Source organism: Microtus oregoni, unplaced genomic scaffold (assembly GCF_018167655.1).
Source record: "Microtus oregoni isolate MIOR12 unplaced genomic scaffold, Mior012 000014F_ref0000157, whole genome shotgun sequence".
In the NCBI taxonomy this organism is placed as follows: domain Eukaryota; kingdom Metazoa; phylum Chordata; class Mammalia; order Rodentia; family Cricetidae; genus Microtus; species Microtus oregoni.
The window spans coordinates 3,624,956-3,648,147 of record NW_024543073.1 but is presented as its reverse complement, the minus strand read 5'-3'; the positions used below and the strand labels follow the sequence as shown (position 1 = coordinate 3,648,147).

At 37.5% G+C, this 23,192-nt stretch overlaps 1 protein-coding gene and 1 long non-coding RNA gene across 2 annotated transcripts in view; one reads left to right on the top strand and one right to left on the bottom strand.

Annotated features, from left to right (window-relative positions):
- Mtrex (Mtr4 exosome RNA helicase) overlaps positions 1 to 23,192 on the bottom strand; it is a 58,312-nt gene that overhangs the window by 10,833 nt on the left and 24,287 nt on the right. The window contains exons 14-23 of the mRNA XM_041663501.1: positions 22,425 to 22,526; positions 20,140 to 20,265; positions 16,105 to 16,255; positions 14,040 to 14,212; positions 13,461 to 13,529; positions 13,011 to 13,139; positions 9,867 to 9,977; positions 5,663 to 5,851; positions 3,777 to 3,940; positions 1,792 to 1,897 (exon numbers count right to left, since the gene is read on the bottom strand). Of these exons, the coding sequence (XP_041519435.1) occupies positions 1,792 to 1,897; positions 3,777 to 3,940; positions 5,663 to 5,851; positions 9,867 to 9,977; positions 13,011 to 13,139; positions 13,461 to 13,529; positions 14,040 to 14,212; positions 16,105 to 16,255; positions 20,140 to 20,265; positions 22,425 to 22,526 (1,320 nt within the window). The remainder of the gene's footprint in view (positions 1 to 1,791; positions 1,898 to 3,776; positions 3,941 to 5,662; positions 5,852 to 9,866; positions 9,978 to 13,010; positions 13,140 to 13,460; positions 13,530 to 14,039; positions 14,213 to 16,104; positions 16,256 to 20,139; positions 20,266 to 22,424; positions 22,527 to 23,192) is intronic.
- LOC121455812 lies at positions 2,665 to 9,893 on the top strand. The gene is made up of 3 exons (XR_005975546.1): positions 2,665 to 2,882; positions 8,292 to 8,605; positions 9,655 to 9,893. It is a non-coding gene; the product is annotated as an uncharacterized LOC121455812 (long non-coding RNA).

Sequence of the window (23,192 nt, the reverse complement as noted above, 5' to 3'; positions counted from 1 at the left end):
TTATATTCTTTTACCCCAAATTCTAAGACTTAGATTGCTATTATTTAAGTTTACTCTATCCAATCAGCTCTGGTTTTCACACATACCATCAGTACTCTCATCACCAGCAGTTACATTTCAGAGAACACTGACTGCTCACTTTGCCAACTGTGCTACCCAGGCAGTTCCTATGAATATAAACGAAACCACGGAAGAAGCGAATACTATAAATATTAGTGTAGCTATCAATAGTTTAATCATAGCTTAATTATGAAAGTTTAGCTTACAGGAAAGTTTATAGAGTGAAAATGTAGGGTGTTTAAAATACTGTGCCTAATTTTATTTTTATCCAGGTATTTCTAATTAATACTTTTTGTATTTGCTATATACCTGAGGTTGGCCTTAAACTCGAAGATCCACCTGCACTCTTTAGTGCTGGGATTAAAAGCATACGCTACCATGCCCAGCAGACTTGAATACTGCTCTTCTTGATAGTAAAATTTGTTAATTTCTAGTTTAGATAACACAAATTAATCTATCATTATAACAAGGTAAATAAAATTAGACAAGCTACTTGAATTCTTTGAGGAGATAAAAGTATGTGTCAGTATAAAGAAATATATCATACCACGGCATGTACTGGGGTGTCAAGACTTAAAGAAATGCCAAAGTGCATGTGCATGTGTGTGGTAAAAACAGGTGCAGAGGCCAGAGGCTGTCCTTCAAGTGTTGTGTAGGTTCCCGCTTTCCTGCCTTGTTAGCCAAGGTTTAGCTGTCCTGCAAGTTTCCTGAGATTTTTCTGTTTCACCTCCCATTTCCTATGAATGCTAGGAATTCAGGTACTTGCACTACGAGGCCTGGCTAATAGGTTAACATTTTAAAGGGCAACTATAGAGCAGTTGCAATATCATCTGCATAATATACAGGACTTAGTTTTGATTGATGTATGTTTGTAAACACATTTCATAAGAAATCATGAACCATGTTTTATATTACTGCTGTAAAAACAAAAGCTTATCAACATGACTGGTAAACAGGGAAAACGACATAGGATGACAGGGAAGGAATGCAAACATGCTAACTGCCATGGACAGAGCATCCATTCATGACCAGTTAGTTCATCTACTCTGGTCACCACAGGTGGAAGACACTGGTCCTGATCTGACCAGGGTTAATGGTGCTCTCTGAATGTACAAATTTGTTCCTTCACTTTCACTTAGGTATCAATTCAAATTTCATACTGGGGAGGGCTTTTCTATTCTGACACATTAAAACAAGAACCTGAAGCATCAGGTATTCTCCCCCAGCTCTTCTACTTCTTCATTTACTCACACATAAGCCACTAAAGCAAAAGGCATCTCCAGTGTCCAGATCTATGCACTGTAAACACTGGGTGTTTAATCAATTTTTGTGGAGGGCTGGAGAGATGGCTCAGAGGTCCTGAGTTCAATTCCCAGCAACTACATGGTGATTCACAACCATCTGTAATGAGATCTGGTGCCCTCTTCTGGTATACATAATAAATAAATCCTTAAAAAAAATTTTTGTAGATATTCATCTTCATATTTGAAAGATTTATGTACAATTATTACAGAAAAATAAGAGCAATTTTAGAAACATTTAAAAATAGAAGTATGCTAAGTACATTTCATCTAATATATCAAAGTATTTATTATAACTATTCTTTTTGGCATGACATCATATGACATATAAACATGAATTGAGTCTTATTATTAATGAATATCCATTATACTATTTATTCAAACCATATGGTGTGTGAATAAACAAAGCATACTATATATATAAACTCACATTCTCTTGAAACACAAAACAGCTCAATAGTGCAGTTGCCTGTTCTGCAGAAAGGTCATTGAAAAGCCCATTAAACATCATCTCTGTTAGAAGGAGTTCATCAGCACTAAAGAGAGAATAAATTTCACAAGTCAGAAGATACAGACATATCTTTAACAGGTAGTCATTAATTAAAATATGTAATTTAATCATGAGGAAAAATCAAGGGGTATAAATGTATAAAGGAAATGGTAAACCTTTCTATTTGTCAACATATAAACAGTACAAGACACACTGTCAAGAAAAATAATACTGCTTATGACTTTCAAATGGGGGCAGTCAGGCTAAGGATTCTAAGCTATTTATAACTTCTAAGGCAGAAACTGGTCATGATGGATTTTAAAGATGGACTGAAAACTTATTTTCTGAAGTGGGTTTCAACAGCATCTCCTGTTCTACATCATCTTCTACAACTGCACTGTCCATACAGGCTGCCCCCTGTGTAAGTGACAACTTCAACTTAATGTACCAAACTGTGTAGACTCCCCATGGGAGCCCTTACCTGTTGAGAGGACTAGATGGGGGTGGGAGGAGTAGGAGGGAGAACTTTGGTTGGAATGTAAAATGAAATTAAAAAACTAAATTATTAATTAAAAAATACATACTTTAAAATTCAGAGATGTTGAGTCACCATTTTAAGCGCTAAATCCTCACACATGGCTAAATGAACACCTTACAGAACAGTGAAGGTACAGAACATTTCAAGCATAGAAAAGAATTCTATAGGATAGCTGCTACTTTCCTATCAAGAGATGGAACTAATTGTTTTCTATTTGAATCTAGGAGCATTTGTGACTCAAATGTAATCAAAAGACTGTGACAGATGTACTGCTAAAGAACTGCTAGGCTGGGTTACAAAACACCATCAGAAAACATGACACCTCACGCTGGCGTCCTAAGCCTCCACAGACTCCACGTGATTAGGGCCACCATTCTGAGTCGCTCATGCTGTGAAGACACCCAAACTGGCCCATGTGGAAAGGAAGAAAGAGGGAATGGAAGGAAGGTGGGAGGAAGTTATTCCAATACTACTCACTTCTTCGAGCCTCCTAGTAAGTTACTTAATTACCCTCTTATTGCTATGGGGAGGGGGGGATGGTATCCTGAACTAGAGCCATGTGACCAAACCATTCCTGATTTGCTAACTCAGAACTGACAGTAAAATAACTACTGTTTGGAATTATAACAATATGGTGAACGATTACAAGCTAAGAACAACACAGCTGTCCTAGGATTACCCCATGTCCCCTCCCCCAGCCCAAGGCTGCCAGCACCTGAGAATGTTCAAGAGCCTTATCACCTGTCAGTCTTCACACACACTTTAAAGTCATCTCTCTTACTTACAGCACCTAAGACAACGTAATGTCATGTGAACAGTTGTACTATACTGGCAGGGGACAGGGACTAGGTAAAAGGACAACACATATACATTTACTTTTTTTCCAACACATGTTCTATCTACAAGTGAGCTCAATCTGTGGATACAAAATAGAGCTGGCACTGCATTTCCAAATTTAAGTTCCAGCCTAAAATAAGTCAATGTGGTAACTTACTCTTACCCCCAATCTTGAGTAAAACCTGCTCACTGTGCTCCCTCTATATATATGAATGAACTGGAGTTAAACGTCAAGGTGAAAATTTTTTAGAAAACAGCATACAAGCTGATATATAAACTAAGGTATGATTTGTAAAGTTATAAACAAATTATATAGAAAGAATCTCAACATACACAAAAAAAAAGTGTTTCACAGAAAACATAACAAAAGGCTAACTAGAATTAATTACTGAGATTCATGAGTTCTGATTTCTCAACCTCTTGGTCCAAACTGTATATAAAATGGAAAAGCACAATAACACCGTCCTATTTAATTAAGACAGCTGTTTCCTGACGAGTGTGGTCCATGTGAGACAAAATAACATTTAGCAGTCCATGCAGAACATTTTACCTGCTTATTTCACAAGCCACACGTCCTTTCATCTCTATTACGTCAGAAGACGTAGCAAAGCCCAACCTCCTTAAAACACGTTTGCGACATTTGAGTTCATCCATTTGCAGGACAGTTCTTGCTTTCTTCAATTCTCGCTTTGCAGATTTAATATCTATTGCAATCTAGGGCATACAAAAGCAAAGGCAATTTAATAATAAACTGAGTAATATAACATGGAAAAAAAACAAAACACCAAAAAAGTAGTTTATAAGGCCACCTGATTGAGAGTGTGTGCTGTAGGGGTTTAGATGCAATACCAGGAGAGGAAGAGTGTACTTGAAAAGTTCTTCAACACTAGCTAAAATGTTAAACATGTGGAAAACACAAAATGCCCACATTAAAAAATTAGTTATTTAATATACAGAAACGAAAACCAAAAATAAAATGTGCCTTTAGTTTTAAATGAATTTTAAAATAAGAAAATCAGTAAATATTACATATTTTTTTGTGGCAAGAAAATGGCTCCACAAAAATAAGAAAACTATATTTTGAAAAGGAGGATTTAAATGCAGAAAAGAAAACCCAAAGAACATTTAGGGATTAAAAAGATGGAATTTGAACCTCTAAAGCTCTATACTGTTAAATCTTAAGGTTCAGTGAAGGAGAAATGATAAGGGATGAGCAGTCCTGCTTACTCAGGCTACCTTGAGTCTTGTCACTCCTGTGCTCTTCAGTGGAGCTCAGGAGCAGAGCACCCGCTTAGTGTGCGTAAGCAAGGTCTGGAGTTCACGCCCCAGAATAAGATAGTAACCTAATAACTGAAATTTTAAAGCAATCCCAAAGGTAACAATATCATATCTGTATTTTACTGACAAGGCTGAGACATTACTCCATAAAGAGGTTAGGGTCTTTAACAGAGCTCCTAAGTAATCCTGATTTAATTCAGCAACTGATAAGAGTCTAGGCTAGAACTGATGAAGTGTCATAATGTTGTACTGTAGGAAGTAGTGATTTCTCTGCTAGATCACTGCATGTAAACTAACATAACTATCAAACATCTCAGAAAAAAAGAAATATTCTAGGATTTCTTTGACTGAGATGCCTATATGAGCAGAGGCAAACACTATGGTAAAAACTACAAGAGTCATAAAACTTAAGTTAGAAAAAGAGCCCAGCTGAGAGGTGGTAGTGTACACCTTTAAAGGAGGCAGAGGCAGAGAGATCTGTGAATTCGAGGCCAGCCTGGTCTACACAGTAAGTTCCAAAGCTACAGAGAAACCCTATCTTGAAACACCCCCACCAAAAGAAAGAAGAGAAAGAAAAAAGAGAAAAGAACCCAGCATACAAGACTATTTTGTAGTAAGACCATTTATATCTTGAGCATAATGTTGAAATGACACTGACACTGTAGGCACACTGAGTGGAATAAATTATTCATTCCATTGTTTTCCTTCAGGTGGCCACTAACAGTATTTACTATTATCAGTGAGCTATCCTGAATCTCTACTGTAGTCTGCTGCCCTAGGTCTCTGTGAGAATCCTAACTTGCTGGCAATGGATGAAAGGCTCCAGCACTTGTAGTTTATCTAAAAGACAGACAGACATTCCCATTCCAGACGATAAAAAGAGGACAAGAAAATAACGTATTTAATGAAATACATAAAATTATTTCTGGGAGCTAGAGAAGTTGGCTTGGTGATAAGGACTTGCTCTTGCAGAAGACCTAAGTTTGGTTCCTCACAGCCACATGGCAGCTCACAACTAACCATGACTGACTCCAATTCCAGGGGACCCAACATCCTCTTCTGGCCTGCTCCAGCACCAGGCATGCATATGGTACATACACATACAGACAAAACTTATACACATAAAAATCAATCTTAAAAAAATTATTTCTGCCATACCTGTGCTTTTTTCTCACAAAGTGTATACACGGTTTCCAAATTTGGATCATTGTGAAGTGGATGAGAATACATTCGATGCTCAAAAGCCTCTACTTTCTGAATGACTTTTTTTAGTCCTTGATCCTGAATGCCCATATCATCAATAGGATCTAACAAAGGAACACCATCGGGAAAACGCTTCTGAACTTCCTGAAATAAAAATGTAAACCCCATTAACAAGATGAGACTAAACCACTATTTCCATTTTTTGTCTCTTCTATGTCTATGGCCATAAAAAGGACTCAACATATATTTTCTCCACTTAAACCAGAGAGCAGTTTACCACAGCATTTGTTTTTGAAAACCTTCATTTTGGGGGAGGTGGGGGGCAGGATAAAACAGGGTCTTACTTTGCTGCACAGGTTAGGTTCAAACTCGTAATCCTCCTGTTCGGCCCTCTGATTCTGAATTACAGATATATTCTACCACAGTCCGAAAATTCCTTTTCATTTGCTACGCTAAAACTAACTGCTAACAGAATATATTATAATCCACTAATATAAATAGCATTGTAGTGTAATCCATTAGTTCTGGGCAAGGCATGGCTTTACTGGTAAAACCACTTCTGTATATTTATGTCACTGTAACATCTTGACATAGTTAATATGTAACTATATTTCCTATCATTTATGTGGGAAATTCAATTTTTACATTATTTGGAGGCATGGTTTTTTTTTTCCAAAGACAGATGCTGGAACTTTAGCAGGTAAGCCACAGCCATGTGGCAATACACAAATTAATAGAAATGGGTTAAACTGATATGTAAGAGTTAGCCAATAAGAAGCTAGAGCTAATGGGCCAAGCAGTGATTTAATTAACACAGTTTCTGTGTGACTATTTCAGGGCTAAGCAGCCAGGAACTAACTAACAGCCTATTACAACAGATCATGAGTTCAGAGAATGGATAGCTCACTGGCTGGTTATTCCACCCACTAGAATTAAGTGTTGGTGACTTTGAAGGACAGATAAAATCAGAATAGTCAGGAACTATCCCACGTGCACTGGGCCCTGGGTTCCATCCTAAGTATGGTAAACACAGAGTAGTGCAGACTACCTTAGTGGTGGTGTGCACTTGTAGTCCTAGCTACTTGGGATGCTTAAGCATAGTGCTTACTTGAACTGTGAAGTCTGAGACCAACCTAATTAACTCTCCTTATCTCAGAAAAGGAAGCACAGAAAGAGTAAAACTGGCTTTCTCTGCTCCATCTTCTGCAATGCTAGCCTTGTCCCTGAGACTCAATGGTGATGGTAGGAATGAATGGATTTGCCATACCGAGTGCCTGGTCATGGGGGCTGCCTTCAACTCTGGCAAAGACACTGTTGCTATCAATGACTCATCTCGGGCCCCAAGTCTGTGATGGGTACAAACAACCACAAATATGACAACTCACTCAAGACTTGTCAGCAGTGCCTCCTGCACCATCAACTGCTTAGATCCCCTGACAAGGGTCATCATGACACAACCTTTGGCACGACTTATGACCATGATCTATGCCATCGTTGCCACTTAGAAGACTGTGCATGGCCCCTCAGGGAAGCTGTGGTGCGGCCCAAAACATCATCCCTGCACCCACTGGTATTGCCAAGGTTGTGGGCAAGCTCATCCCAGAGCTGAGTGGGAAGCTCACTGGCATGGTTTTCTGTGTTCCTACCAGAAATATATACACTGTGGCTGACAACTGCCTGGAAAAAGCCGCCAAGTATGATGCCATCCTGAAGATGATGAAGAAGGCACTGAAGGGCTCATTAAAGAGCATCCTGGGCACCGGGCAGTGGTGGCACACGCTTTTAATCCCAGCACTCGGGAGGCAGAGGCAGGCGGATCTCTGTTAGAGGCCAGCCTGGTCTACAAGAACTAGTTCCAGGACAGGCTCCAAAGCTACAGAGAAACCCTGTCTCAAAAAACCAAAAGAGACAGAGAAAAAAAAGGCATCCTGGGCTATGATGAAGACCAGGTTGTCTCCTGAAATTTTAATAGTGAGAGATGCCTACTCTTCCACCACTGGTGCTGGGGCTGGCACTGCTCTCTATTAGAATTCTGTAAAACTCATCTCCTTAAATGACAACAAATGTGCTACAGAAACGGTGGTGGCTTCGAGGCCCATATGTGCTCCAAGGAATAAGAAACCTTGGACCACCCATTCCAGCAAGAACAGAGAGGAGCAGAGGCCCTTGGTTTCTGAGGAGTCCCTGCTACTATTCAGCCCCCAACTGAGCATCTCCCTGCAGTTTCTACTCCAGACCCTGAGAACAAGGGGAGGGGCATAGAGAGCCTTACTCTCTTGAATATCATCAACAAAGTTCACTATACCCCTCCCACAACACACACACAAAGAATAAAAACGAAAAATGCAAAGGGTTCAGAAACGTGAATACTGCGATCAGAAATAAGCTAATAATGCAAGTTGTTTCAAGAAACTGCTTGCTTTGTGCATACAGCAATTACCAGACAGGTTTGTTCAAAAGGAGGATATGTCATTACTAAGTCATATAATCTTATTCATGAACTTGAATATTAAGAAACTGAGTTATAGGCTGAAGTATAAAGACAGAGCAATACTAATCTTTTGTTTTATTTTTGTTTTTCAAGACAGGGCTGCTCTGTAGACCAGGCTGGCCTCTCTCTCCCAAGTGCTGGGATTAAAGGCATGTACAAAGAGGCAAAGAGGACTCTCTAGTCTTCACGTGAAGGAGTTCTTCTGGCACACGCATCTGCAGCTCTTCCTGCCTTGTGAACAGGGACTGAGAAAACCAAGAGAACCAGCCTATCTCGTGTGGACAGGAAACATGAGATCTGTTTCTATGGAAGCTAAGGTCAAAGCAGAGCACGGCCGATACCAGGGTGTTTCAGCAAGTAAGACAAGCCTGGGAGCTGGTAATTGATCTCAATTTCTAAAGAACAAGGTAATCCTTTTTCCCCAGACAACAGCAATATTTATGCTAACTAAAAAATCAAGTGTTTTTCTATTCAGTTATGGTATTATTATGAGTTATTAGAAAACAATTCATTGAAATGCTATATTTCATTTTACTTCCAAGACCTATTTATTTACTAACAAACTGGTTCACTACAGTTCTTTTTCTTTAAGAATATTTTCTTGTTGGGCAGTGGGGCGCATACCTTTAATCCCATCACTTGAGAGGCAGAGGCAGTCAAATCTCTGTGAGTTCAAGGCCAGCCTAGTCTACAAGTTTGAGTTTCAGGACAGGCTTCAAAGCTACAGATATTCCAAAGAATATTTTCTTAGAATAATACATCTCCATGCTTATTTATTTATTTATTTATTTAAATTTTCAAGAAAAGCATACATTTTAGAAGCCTATGGATCACAACTTAAAAGTTTGTACTCTAAGGGCTGGAGAGATGGTTCAGCAATGAAGCATTTGTTGCTGAGTACCCAGGTTCAATTCTTAGTAGCCACATGGTGATTCACAACCATCCATTCTTCCAGATCCAAGGGACCCAACCTCCTCCTCTGACCTTCACAGGCATGTTTACATACATTCATGCAAAATACTCAAACATTAATAAAAAAAAAAAATCTTTAATAAGACTCCTACTCTAAAATGAAAGCAATGTATTTACCATTGTTTTCTCAAATTCTAGAGAGCCTCTCTGTATAGTAAGGTATAGTAATTGCTATTCAACTGTTTTTAACCAATTTTTTCATTTATTTCTGACAGAAAATAAAAATTTTGAAAGTTGTATATTTCCTACTGAAAATAAAGCATTTATTTTAATTAATTAATTAATTTTGACTTTTTTGAGATAGAGTTTCTCTGTGTAACTGCCCTGGCTGTCCTGAAACTTGCTCTGTAGACCAGGCTGCCCTCAAATTCACAGAGATCAGACTGCCTCTGCCTCCACGTGCAAGGATTACAGGTGTACACCACCACCACCACCCATTCAAAAATAAAGCATTGTAATGAATAAAAAATTTTATTTCTTATAGGACAGTGAAGATGAATAGTGCAGTTTATGAGTCTTCCTTTGTTATATACATTGACGCTGTGCTCAGAACAGATCTGCAATGACTCGTTTTATGAAGCAAACTCATTATGTGTTCATAGTTTGTCTGAAATATATTTAAAATCCTCTCAGTCATTTTTAGGTAAATCCTATTTATGTAAGATTTATATTTAAGTTCTAAACTAACATACATACCTGTATGGACTTTAAAACACTCTGTCTGTTGTCCACAGGCCGAAGGTCCTTCGGGATGTAAAGCCTAACAGTGCTGATGGCAGACAAGAGATGCACCAAAACTGGGACAACCTACAAAATGTTATGAGACTACAGATGAATTCCACATTTCCAGTTATGTCCTACATATGCCCAAAGGAAGTAGCATTTATAGTATGTCTCAGATGAACTGCTTACCATGAAAGCCTAAACCCTAGTATGTGAAAACTACTGCAAATCTTAATAGTCACACAAATGTTACATTAAAAAGACCCTCTCTTCAGAGTCTAACTTATTCATGTTTGTATTCTCACTACTTGGCACTTTTAGAAACATCAGCACTACAGATGAATGCCCCTGTGTAAGAGGGTTAGAGAGCCCAGGAAAGAACATAAGGTTCCAGATGCTGTGAGATGGGGGAAAGAAGAAAGGGCTCTTTAAAGAGGAGGAAATGCATCCCCTTACACATCGTCTTCCAGAATACACATCTGAAAACTTTTCCTCATGCTTTCTCCAGTTAAGTATGCCTCCCCTCACCAACAAATACATTTTGCTTCTTTGACTGCTATAATCTGGAGCCTAAACCCACGAGCATCAAGGCAACCATTTCCTAGGCTCACACCTGTCAGTACTTAGTCTTCCGCAGCCATACTATATTTATACTTATGGTCCCCAAAAGACTTGCTGCCTTACTGACAACACAGACCTGCACAGGCAAGAAGATGTGAGTAAAGCATTGGCATTCTTGAGTGGAAGTAGTATGATGGTTTACACATTCTATACTTAAGATCACCGGTGTTTGAAGTCAACCTTCAGGTAGCTCCAGCACCCTGGACAAACTACCTAACTTTTTCTATGTTTCAATATCTTCATCATAACATGTGTTAAATTATTATGCATAAAATAGTTCAGTATGTATCCTTAAGTTTAGGAAAAGGAACGCCTTAAGAGTTCCCTAATTAGAAATATGAAGTTTTGAGGCCAGAGAAATGGTCTGTGTAAATGGTTCAGTATGGACTGCTTCTGCACAAGCTTTTGTAACGCTAGCTCCAGGAGATTTAACACCCTTTTCCATCCTTCACAGGCAACTGCACTGGTACACACACTCATGTGTTCAGTGTACACAAAACTAAAACATAAATCTTAAAAAATAAAACCCAGGAAGATTTCTAGTTAGGGGTCAGAGGCTTCAAAATGAAATAAATAGGTTTCAGGTGTGCAAGCATAACCCTGAGTTTTGTTTCCAGCACCCATGTAAAAGCTGGCACAGAGCCAGGTGCTTGTAACATCAGAGCTGAAGAGGCAGAGGCAGGAGGATCCATGGCATTTCTGGATCAGTGAACCTTATGTTCAGTTGAGAGGCTGTCTTAAAAAATATGGTAGAGTAAGCTAGGCAGCGGTGGCGCATGCCTTTAATCCCAGCACTGGCAGGTGGATCTCTGTGAGTTCGAGGCCAGCCTGGTCTACAAGAGCTAGTTCCAGAACAGGCTCCAAAGCTACAGAGAAACCCTGTCTCGAAAAACAAACAAACAAACAAAAAAGGAGGTGTCTATCCTATACTCACCTCTATTCACATACAAACATATGAACATATGTAACACACACACACTAAACTGCCCGTTTTCAGTAACTGGGGAACAGACTGTTAGACAGTAAGCAACCTAGAATTATAGAGGCCAATGTTTGAGTATCTAATTTATGTTGGATGGATTCTATGACAAACAGCACCATATATTTGTCATCGTGGGAAGCCTTTCTTCTAGGGAACGTGACTACATATAGTTTTCTAAGTGTTGACAAGATTGTCTGCACCCTGACTCTACATTCCCATTCACTTTAGCTTCCTTCCATGCCAGGACTGTATAAACTGAAATAAATAGAATTTTAAAGCATCATTAGAAGCAGAGGAAAGAGCCTGAGTTTGTACAAGGTTTACTGAAGACTTCTCTGAAGAGGCTTTTTACTGAATTAAACCTAAGGTCAACAGGACTTCTGGTACCAAGTAAAAAAGGTGGGCTTTATAAAACTGGGGCCTATAAACAATGGAAGACAGCAACTAGGCTTCAGCTAAAATGCTAGTACAAATAAACAATGAGGAAGTCCACTTTTATAGTAATAAATATAGCCGTGATTTACTACCAACATCCTCTTGAGAACAGAGACCCATGAGATGAGTGCCACACATCTGCTCTGTCCAGTTACAGTAGCTTCTAAGGTCCTTCAGGTACAGAATATGCACCAAAGGAGGAGTTCTAGCCTCTTTTACAGTTAGGTAGTCAGTAGGTGCAGTAAGTGCTAGGAAACTAATAAAAATGTTTTTTTTTATGGTAGAATTTTAGAGAACAAACTAGAACACTGAAGAATAGATATCAAAAGGTAGGCAGTATCAGAACTACAGACTTCTAACTCATTTAAAAACATTCAATATTAAATTGTCTTTAAACATTGCCAATTCCACATCCTATAATGATTTATTGGTCCAAATAAACAGTGGCAGATTTTATTTCCTAGAAACCAAGTTTACTATAACACATTTCCTAAAAACACCTAGTCAATATACCATGTTATTTACAAACAAAACTCTAGCATTATGTTAAGCTTCAGACTGTTAGAATCTCTGTAATAAGATTTTACTAATAATTATCTTACTTATACCAATATAAAAATAGAAGGTATATAGCTCAATGGTGAACACTTGCTTAGCATGCATCATGCACAGGACCTTGAGAGCAAGCCCTGCTAACTGGGATAAAAACACCCACAGCAGACAAGTGAGCACTTCATATGGTAAGACAAGTGTTCTTTTTATGTATGTATGTATGTATGTATGTATGTATACAATATTCTGTCTGTGTGAATGTCTGCAAGCCAGAAGAGGGCATCAGACGTCATTACAGATGGTTGTGAGCCACCATGTGGTTGCCGGGAATTGAACTCAGGACCTTTGGAAGAGCAGGCAATGCTCTTAACCTCTGAGCCATCTCTCCAGCCCCCAAGTGTTCTTGAAATTAATTTTTCTTTTGTCTCGTCTTTTTCAAATGTGTTACTTTTAATTTAAAGTTTACCTAAATTAAATAACTTTAAGAAAGCTTATATAATAAATCTGAAGATGAAAAACTCACAGACCTGCATCTCTCCTTTCTCGTCAGGTTTTGCTGGCTTTGCTGCCTCGGTTGCAGAATTTTTCAGGCTCTCTTTGCTGCAGCGCAGCAGCACTTCTACCACATACAAAGGGTCCAGTTCTCCAGAGTTAGGCTAGGAAAGCAAAAGAGTAACTTAGATGCTTATTAATTCTAACTTAATATTATCATCATGACTGCTTGCAACATTAAATATCACTTGCAAATTTCCAATTAGTGTGCAAAAATTAGAAAAGCAACAAAATCAGTAAGGCATCAAATCTAGCTCTATGGAATATGATCTTGTTAATTTGTTAAAAGAGTAACTACTCTTGAAATTAAGTCTATTATTATTATTATTTAGCTGTAATAGGTAACAATCTGATGGATTCAAAAAGGAGAAATGTGAACTCATGAAATTAGGAACCCCCCATAACTCTTCAAGGGCAAAGTTTACCTTAACATTTGACTTTTTTGAGAAATTCACTACTACACCCCAGCCAAAATCATCTCCTTCATTTTTCACCTGAAAACAAAACAAGGAAGCAAATAAAAAGGTTTTATATTGAATATACAATTGTAGCCTTCTATATCTACTTACATTATAGACTAATAAGATTTTTGAACTGTCTTAATGCTTTTAAAATATCTCAAGGTATCAATTCTATATTAAAACAAAACAAAAACACACAACACTAGATTCACCAGCTCTCAGAACTGCCACAAGAGGAACCTCTCAACTGGAAAACAAATGCGAAAACACAACACTGTTCCCAGAATATTAAGTATTTTATATCTAATGATTTGAGGCTTAAAACTGGCTCATTTTAGATAGCATTCCATAATTAGAAAACTGAAGTGTTGCTAGAAGCCTTCATGCAAACACCTAAATTGGGACAATGTCAAACAGGTGAAATGATGAATCCTAATCACATCCTATAGCAGGAACATTTTGCCAATATAAATAACAATCTTTAATCAAAACATTTTAAGATATTATAATATATACATAATTTATTCAGAAATCATGGCATACCTTTACCAAGCGACCTGGCTGTAGAAATGGTAAGCAGTATTTTGGCTTATGAATATATTCTTCAATCTCTTTTCCCAGTTTGGCAAGTTGTTGTCTAATCTTATAATAGATAACCACATTTTCTTCATTGGGGATCACTATTTTATTATACTGCTCTTCTGAGTTCTTGACCTCTGTAAATAAAGCACAGACGAAGCTATAAAAAATACTGCATAGTTCACATACATTACACCTAAGACTACTTTTCTACTATGATTCTACAGATCAAAGCCAGTCACCAAGATTCTATGAGTAGGAATTGTCTCGTCTACCTTGTCTCTCTTAAAGAGTCACTTCAATGTCCTTCTGTAGCCATTATCCTCTGTGCTAACCCAGTGTGTATGATTCTACTCCCTACTCTGCCCTTCTAGCATTAAGCTCCTTTCCAAAAGCACTCCATTATGCCTCCAATCCAGTGTTAAAACATACTCACTTAACTATTACAGCTGGTGGATGTGTGCCCGACATTTACTCTTCAGCTACTGTCCAAGGTGCTATAATAAATATTCATGAGAGTCTTTGTTTGAAAATATTTTCAACTCAACCATGAGTCTCGAGTTGCTGGGTCATGTGGTAATTCTCCATTAAACCAAAGGAACTTTTTAACAGTTTTCTACAGTAACATACCATTTTGTTGCAGTATTATCTTTTTAAAAAGTACTGATCCCAGTTAGTGTGTGAAGTGGTTTTGAACTGTATTTCTCAGCAATGATGCTCAGCTTCCAACTATGTACTTTTTACCATTTCTTTATGGTTTATTGTTAGTTTATTAAACCCAGGGTCATGCACATGCTGGAAAAGAATATAACCATTAAGCCACACCCCTAGTCCGTTTGTTCATTTTAAACTGAACTGTCTTTTGTTGAGTCCTAAGAGTTTACTGTACATTCTATCTATGCTGTTTGAGTTTTCTAGTTTCAGCTCATAACTTTTGAATTCATTTTTATTCATAATGTAAGGTCTCAACTTCATTCTATAGTTATTCTGTGCAAAACCCATGCACAATAGCTGTATGAATTTATAGTGGACTATATTCTTTCCTTTGGATTTATATCGAACTTTTCTTTAACCTGTATGCTTCAAATTTTTAACTGAAGAAAAGAGAGGGTAACTCACAAATCTTTCCTAGAGATTAATCGAAACAATATATAGAATATTCCTAGCTGACAGTTTAACACAGTAACCAGGAAGGGTGCTGCAACTGTATTATTAGTCATTTAATTATCTTCAAACTTTGCAGAATGCTCCCTAAGACAGATGGTCTTTTGTGCTCCTGGTTACTTTTATATGTACAGAAACTGAATTTAATTCACTAAAAACTAGAATAACAGCACACATGATAGAAGGAAATTGCTGGGGGGAGGACCTAATAGTTTATAGAAGGGGATGACAAGATGGCTCAGTGGCTGAGTACTTGCTGTGCAAGCATGAGGACCTTGCTTAAGTCCCTGGAACCCATGTGTTTCAAAGCCAGAGTTGATATTCCTTCCTCTCTTTAGTTTTTAAGACATGGATTCATAATGAATGGAGTTCATTATGAACTAGCTAGCTAAAGTGGCCAGTCAGTGAACATTAGGGAATCCACCTCCCTCCTAGTGAATAAAACAAACCATGGATGCCAGGATCCCAATTCAAGTCCTTGTGTGTATACAGTAGATGCTCTACTAACTGAGCCATCTCACCAGCCTGTTACAGCATCTTCTTGTGAGATGTCAAAAATAATAGATTAATCTTATACATCAAATTTTATATTGAGCTTTTTGTTATATGATTATTCAAGGACATGGAATTTTGGATAAAATATATATTAAAATCACAAATTACACTGTGGTTAATCCAACTAGAAAAAAGTATCTTGTCAGAATTGTCTACATTTATTTTGAATGTTCTAGTCTATAAAGGCAGAATACATTTCCACATTTTTTATCTTAATGGTCATGATTTGCTTTACTAGGGAAAAAAAAAAGGATCAAAACAACGAGTAAGGCAGTCACATCCAGTTAAACAAATGAAATTTTACACTTACTCTCTACTACTCCTGGGATTGCTCTATAATGCTGGAACTGATAGAAAGATTTTTCCAGCATGTACTCAGGATTAATTTCTTCTACTCGTAATAAGTTCAAGACCATGTTATAGGTCAGATGGAAAGCACTATTCAGAGGATCAGCTGAGCCCTTAAAGAAAAAGCATGACAATTTTATACATTTCTGAAAGAAATTTACACAAGATTTTAACATACTTAATAATTTATCCTAAACTAACAAATACAGGAATATGCAAGCTCTATTTTGGGGGTTGGGGTGGGAATGAGCCAAAGCAAAGTGATAAAATGGTTTAAAGTAAAGGGTGAATGAAATCAGTAGGAATAAAATCAGTAGGCTGTATGCAAAATATACTAAGCTCTCTCTCCTTCCAAGCACAAAGTAGGATTGCCTTTCTGGTCTCCCAGTGGACAGGATCAATAAATGTGGCAGAAAATGACATGTCACTTTCTGACCATGTGTTTAACTGCTGGTAGGAAAAGCTATATTCTCCTTCCTGGCGAGGCTGACACTCCATCCGGCTGGCTCTTTAAGGATGCTAAGCAGAATCTGTTCTAATAACCTGTGAAGAGCATGAAGCAGGTCAGAGACATAAATAAACCTTAAGCTACTAAGGTTGAGGATAGTGAATACAGCACAACCTATTAATATACTAATATTTATGAGTGGTATCTGGATAAAAACAGTGCACTGGGACATAAAGATGCTAATATACTTCCCACATTATAAATCTTTCTCTGTACTTTGGTAAATCCTTTTCACCTCCATAATGTATTTTACCAAAGAAGAGACAGACACTATTTTGCTGTAGATTTTTTACTGTAGAAAACTGTTAACTTGCACCAAAATTTTTATTCAAAATCTGCCTCAATTTCTAAGCTCACACTGTGTAGCAGCAGCTCTTGAGAAGCAATTTTTTCTTTATAAAATACTTTGCAAATGTGAAAGCAATTGTATATCCATACAGAAGAATCATTAAATTATTTTGGATTCTTTTCTCAGTTCATTAACCCACTTCCATTCTTGGGAATGCTTTTTCCTCTCTTAAGTGGTATCTATTTCTCTTCCATGCCTAACTTTTTCCCATCTCTCCTCAATGTGGCTGCCAGGATTTTCACACAACATAAAGAATGAGCATTTTTCTCTTAAACACCCATAAACTAGTTGCAAGTGTTTGAAAAGACGAAATCCTTAGAAGATGCACCCTGAAACACAACTGTTACTATTTATGCCACACAGCACTTACTGGTGTATAAATAAATTGAACAAATGCTGTTAAGAGTATTTATTGGCCAACTACTGGAACTTCAGAATTTTAAATGTATAGAGAGAATTTTTTGAAGGATAGTACATACTTTTACTCAAGTTTTGGATGAAGTATTCCTAAATAAATAAATAAAAGGCAAGAGCTGCCTGCACTAGGGTACCAGCTACGATGTTTCTAAAACTCTGACTTTCTCTACTTTAAAAAGAAGGCCCTAAACAGGCAATGTTAACAGGAAACCTATATTCATGGAAAAGAAATGCAGCTTAAAACAGCTTCAGTTTGAAACTCTACAAATTAGATCTTGCCTTCAATTTTCTGGCTTTTTTCCCTCTTATTACTTAAATAAACAGCAAATACTTATTCCAGCTCATCTGAGTGCTCAGTGCCTTGACCCCTAAAATGGTATTCCACATCCATATGAACCCAAGGCCCTTATTAACCACTTCTTTTCTAATTTAAATGATAAGAAATATGGTGATACCATTTACTTGCCAGATCACATAGAAAGGACAGCAACTTAAATTCCAATTTATAAGTTAGTTCTTCTGCTTTATTCCTTCTTTTAAGTCAACTACTGTAGATGTTTTCTCCGGTGTACTTTAGACTAATATTTAGCTCATCCTTCTTATTAAACGGCTCATGTTTGGGTTCAGTAGTTACCATCCTAAACACCCTGGGCTCAATTTCTTTTATGATGCTGCCAACTAAATAAATATTCCTAAATATAATTCCATTATGATTCATGATTTTGTTCAGCCGTAAAATATGACAAGTACATGTCCTACATTCAGATACTGAAATCAATCACACACTTTATACCAAACTTTGGATTTTCTGTTCATAAAACAGATGAAAAATGAAAGAGAAACATACTATTTTAAAAAGCTAGTAACTTTTCACTTATCAATAAATTTATTTGTCTGGTAGAGTTGAAGACTGAGTCTTGCATAATTTTCATGAAGAACTAAAGTTATGTGGCTCTTTATGAACAGGCTTTCAGGGTTAGAGAGATGGCTCAGAGGTGAAGACCATTTGCTGTTCTTCCAGAAACTGGAGTTCAGTTCCCAGCAACCACACTGGATAGCTCTTACCCACCGGTGACTCCATTTCCAGGAGATCCAGCCCTTTTATGACCTCAGGTACTTGCAAAGAGGTGGTGCACATACATTCATGCAGGCACACATACACAAGCACACACATCTTTGATGATAATAGTAATACAAGTATTAATCATTGACAATGAAAATTAGATACCGTAAGATCATGAAGTGACAAATGCCTATAGATAGTCTGAGCACTCAGAAAGCTAATTCAGAAAGGACTACAGTTCAACAGTATGAGACCGTTTCAGAAAAAGAACTACCAGTTGGATGCAGATATGATCAAGACACATTTTACAATATATAAAATAATCAAGAATACATAAAAAATAATTTAAAAAAGTGCTACTGGCCGGGAGGTGGTGGCGCACGCCTTTAATCCCAGCACTTGGGAGGCAGGGGCAGGCGGATCACTGTGAGTTCGAGGCTAGCCTGGTCTATGAGAGTTAGTTCCAGGACAGGCTCAAAAGCTACAGAGAAACCCTGTCTCGAAAAACCAAAAAAAAAGCTACCATATATCATATGACTTTCATATACAGAGAGATGACATCACTCACAAAAAAATGAAGAATATACACACTTTTATCTATTTTTGCTATAGTATACTGTATTTAAAAATTTTCAAATAGTTCCTAAGTGTTAAAAGGTAAACAGCATATTTCATAGACACTAACATAAAACTATGGTAACATGCTAAGGCTTCAATTAAAGAAGCTAATGAGCTGGCAGTTAATACTGTGTTTTAGTTGATGTTACAATTCTATTTCATTGAGGCTTTCATAACATCTATGTGGAGAAGGAAAACAACCAATGCCAATTTCCTTAAGAAGTTTTTTTTAAAGGCCAGTTGTGGTGACACACACCTGTAATCTAGTACTTAGGAGATGGAGAAAAGAGGATCAAGACAAGTTTGAAGCAATATAGCAAGTCTGATAACCTAGACTTACTTCATGAGGCCCTGCCTAAAACAAAAGGAACAAAAATACCAGACTATCCAAAATTCACAATGAATGCCAGCTAGATGGCTCATCAGGGAAAGACATCTGCCATAAGCCTGAAGACCTAACCTAATTTCCATCCCTGGAATGTATGTAGTAGCATAAATTTGACTCCTGCAGGCTGTCCTCCAATCTCCACAAGTGAGCTGTGGCATACTGCCCTCCCAACACAAGAGAAATGGGAAAAAAAGAAAGAAAACTGAGGTACAGGGAAAGGTTATGTTATAATAAAGTTGAAAAATGTAAGTTTATGATTAGTATATTTGTAATTAAAGAGGATGAACCAAAGGTGAAGTACTGAATTAATGTTTTGGGAGTTTTGCCCTTGCAAAGGTAAGTACTGGTATCGTATATCCTACCTCCTATTCTCAAGGTTAGAGTACTTTCCCACAGAGGAGAGAGGTAGAGAGCATTGTAACTCTGGTGGGTAAAGACTATATTTCTGCCCTTTCTGGTCACGTTCATATCCATTTTTATTGCATGAATTGCTAATTGCTCTTTGCCTATAAATGGTAAACCTCTTCTACCATCCTACGCCCAGATAGTTATAGAGCATCAACTCATCTTGAAAGGTGTATGAGGCAGTAAAACAGTAATTTAAAGCAGTCACTAAAGTATATTTCTAGAATCCTTGAGAAAACAGATTCTTACCTTAAGTAGTTGTTTTCCAATTGTTGGGCTCATCTTTTCATCTACCATAAGAATTACAATTCCTCTGTCATCCATTCCCCTCCTTCCAGCACGGCCAGACATCTGGATGTACTCACCAGAGGAAATCTGAATACGATAGCATTTTCAAGTTTAGGAGAAAATCTGGTTAAAAAAGTATATCCTGATATTTTCTTTTATTGTAGCATTCACAATTTACACATTTCATGAAACCATTTAAAGAATTTCTGAGAAAGTTAAGGCACAACAATGAAAAGCATGTGGGACTCTCATGAAACTTAGGTTTTAGTTCTAAAATGACTTATCTATGCACTAAACCAACAACTGTCAGTATCTGAAAGCCAGCTACCAGGAAATACTGGCTAACATACTAACATAAAAAATACCTTTCAACTAGATATTATGAAAAACAAAACAAAACCCCAAAACTTAAGAACACTAACAACAAAGCAAACTCAACAACTACAACTTCTTTCTTCACTATAATAACTTCTTAATCTTCAAAGTTAAATTAACATGAAAATGCCACCCACCCATGGAGGGGGGTACAATTCTTGGTAGATGTCTCTGGGGGCTAGTAGATTCACTTGTCAGAAAGACCATCTAGTGGGGAAAGATCAGGCTTTTTGACCTTACAAAGGCAAAGAAACTGACAACCTAAAATACTGGTATCCTGTTTGTCCAAGGATCTTAAGGAGGCAGTGAATAGGCTGGGGGTGGGGGGAGGCAGCAAACCTGGAGGTCTAAAACCAGGTCTTAGTCTCACTTCACTAGAATGGGACAGAGCTGAGCCAGCAGGTCTCATGAAAACCACAATTTATGGGTAACCATCAGTAAGCACCCCCAAAGCCCTTCTGCTGGCTCAGCAGGTCTCCAAAGTACTTCTGTTAGCTCAGCAGGCCCCCAAACCCCACCAAAGCCCCTCTGCTAACTCAGCAGATGCCCCCCCCCCAGACTTACGCAAGCTAAAGACAGCTTCCTCTACCCCACTACGGGAAAGAGCCTAACCACTAGGCCTCCCACCAGTCAGCTCTCAGCCTAATATTTCCTCCACCAATCAATCCCAGATTAATCCCTCCTCTTTGAAATTCCCCTAACTCTGCTTAAGATGAACTTGTGACCTTCTTAGGGGCTCACTCTTTTGCCACCCCATGGTGGAATCAATAAAACGCTCTTATTATTGCATATGTGATTGTTGGTCTTCTTTGGGGGCTTTTTCTCGGACCCTAGCAGCAGCACTGAACCACCTGAACAACCAGCCATGACTTCCACATGTGCCTGTGTACTTTACTCCTATAGAGAAGGTCCAGATCTATGCTAGACTTATGACTAAGGAAGAATTAAGAATCATTGTTTAAGAAGACATACTGATAGCCTAGAAAGAAGGAGGATATCAGAAAAAAGAACAAAAAGACTACTAATAAGATTAGATGTTTCAAAATGCAGCCCAAAAAATCTGAGTGGAATCCAAAGGCATCATTACATTGCAGGTCTCCCTATGTAGCCCTGTGTGGCCTAGAACTCACTATTACAGACTAAGATAGTCTCAAAGCTGCCCTTACATTCTAAACGCTGGGCCTGCAGATGTGAGCCACCATACACAGCTCGGGTTTTTGTTTTCACTTTAGGACCCCAGTATCTATCAGCACTCTACTTCTGCATCCTATGCTTAGTAACCACTGCTGAATGAGATATTTGCCTTGAGATCAGATTCACACTTTAGCCAAATTCAATGTTTCAGCAATACTCTCAACTTTCCTTCCTCCTTGGAAAAGAGATGTGTATAAACTGTTGTGGCCCTCTAGTCTAAAAGGTGAAGTCTAAGTGGTGCTACTACAGCTGTTGCAGCAGTGTGCTTTAAGTAACTTCTTAAATCATTGGCACGCTATTGCTGAAGGAAATCTGACTAAGGGGCTAGGGTACAAATCAAAAGGATCTAAGGTTTAATATTGATGAAACTTGCTTCTTAACATGATTAGGAGTAGAAGTACTTCAGATTTTAAGATATCTCCACAAACCTGAACATCACTTATCTGGAAATCTAACATCTGATATGTCTCCAATTCCAATACATTTGGAGACACTATATCAGTGTTGAAGCTTTAGACTTTGAAGTAGTTTAGATTTTCATATTAGGGAAACTCCACTTCAAACTTATATTTGAAGGTCTTAAACATTTGGAACTAAAAACCTCAATGATATGACCCAAAGTCATGTGAGAGAAAATAAAGATTAGTTATTATTTTTAAATACAGTTAGTTACTTACCCATCTAAAATCCTTCCCATCAAATTTACGGGCATTTGTAAATAAAACAGTTCTAGCTGGCATATTAATTCCCATAGCAAAAGTCTCTGTGGCAAATAAGGCCTAAATAAACAAGCAATTATATAATTAGTTAAGGGATTTTAAGGTTAAAAACTGCTATAATTTACAAGCGTAATAAAGCTGGCATTAATTTTTACACTTAGTTCTTTAATAATGCTTTGTAAAAATAACTGACAAGATGAATTCTGGATCTATTAAATAATACATATTACATAATATAACATGGCACAATTATGATGGACAGAAGTATTGAATAATAAGCACAATCAATTTTCCTGGCTTTTTCACTGATAATGAAGTAGTTCTGAAGATCACTTTACAATTAGGTTTCTTTAAAAAAAAAAAAAAAAAACAAAACATTAAGTTTCTAGGGCAGTACAGACTCATGACTGCTGAATCCGAGGCCTTTATCAACAAAAACAGTTGGTTTAGTCATACAAAGCTCTAAGTCAATAAAGTATTAAATATTCATAAACAGGAAAGATAATACTTCATCAACTCAAAAGAATACTAGTCATTAGAAAATGAACCATCTACATGCCAAAGTAACAACAGCAATACAGTAACCTTTTGTTTGCAAAAAAGTCATATAATATTTGAATGTATGCTGTGAAGATTTTTGGGAAATAGGGGGAAAGATGAACTTTCTTCTTTTATTTACCACTATTTTACTTTAATTCAACTTATACTCTTGAAAAATGATCCATT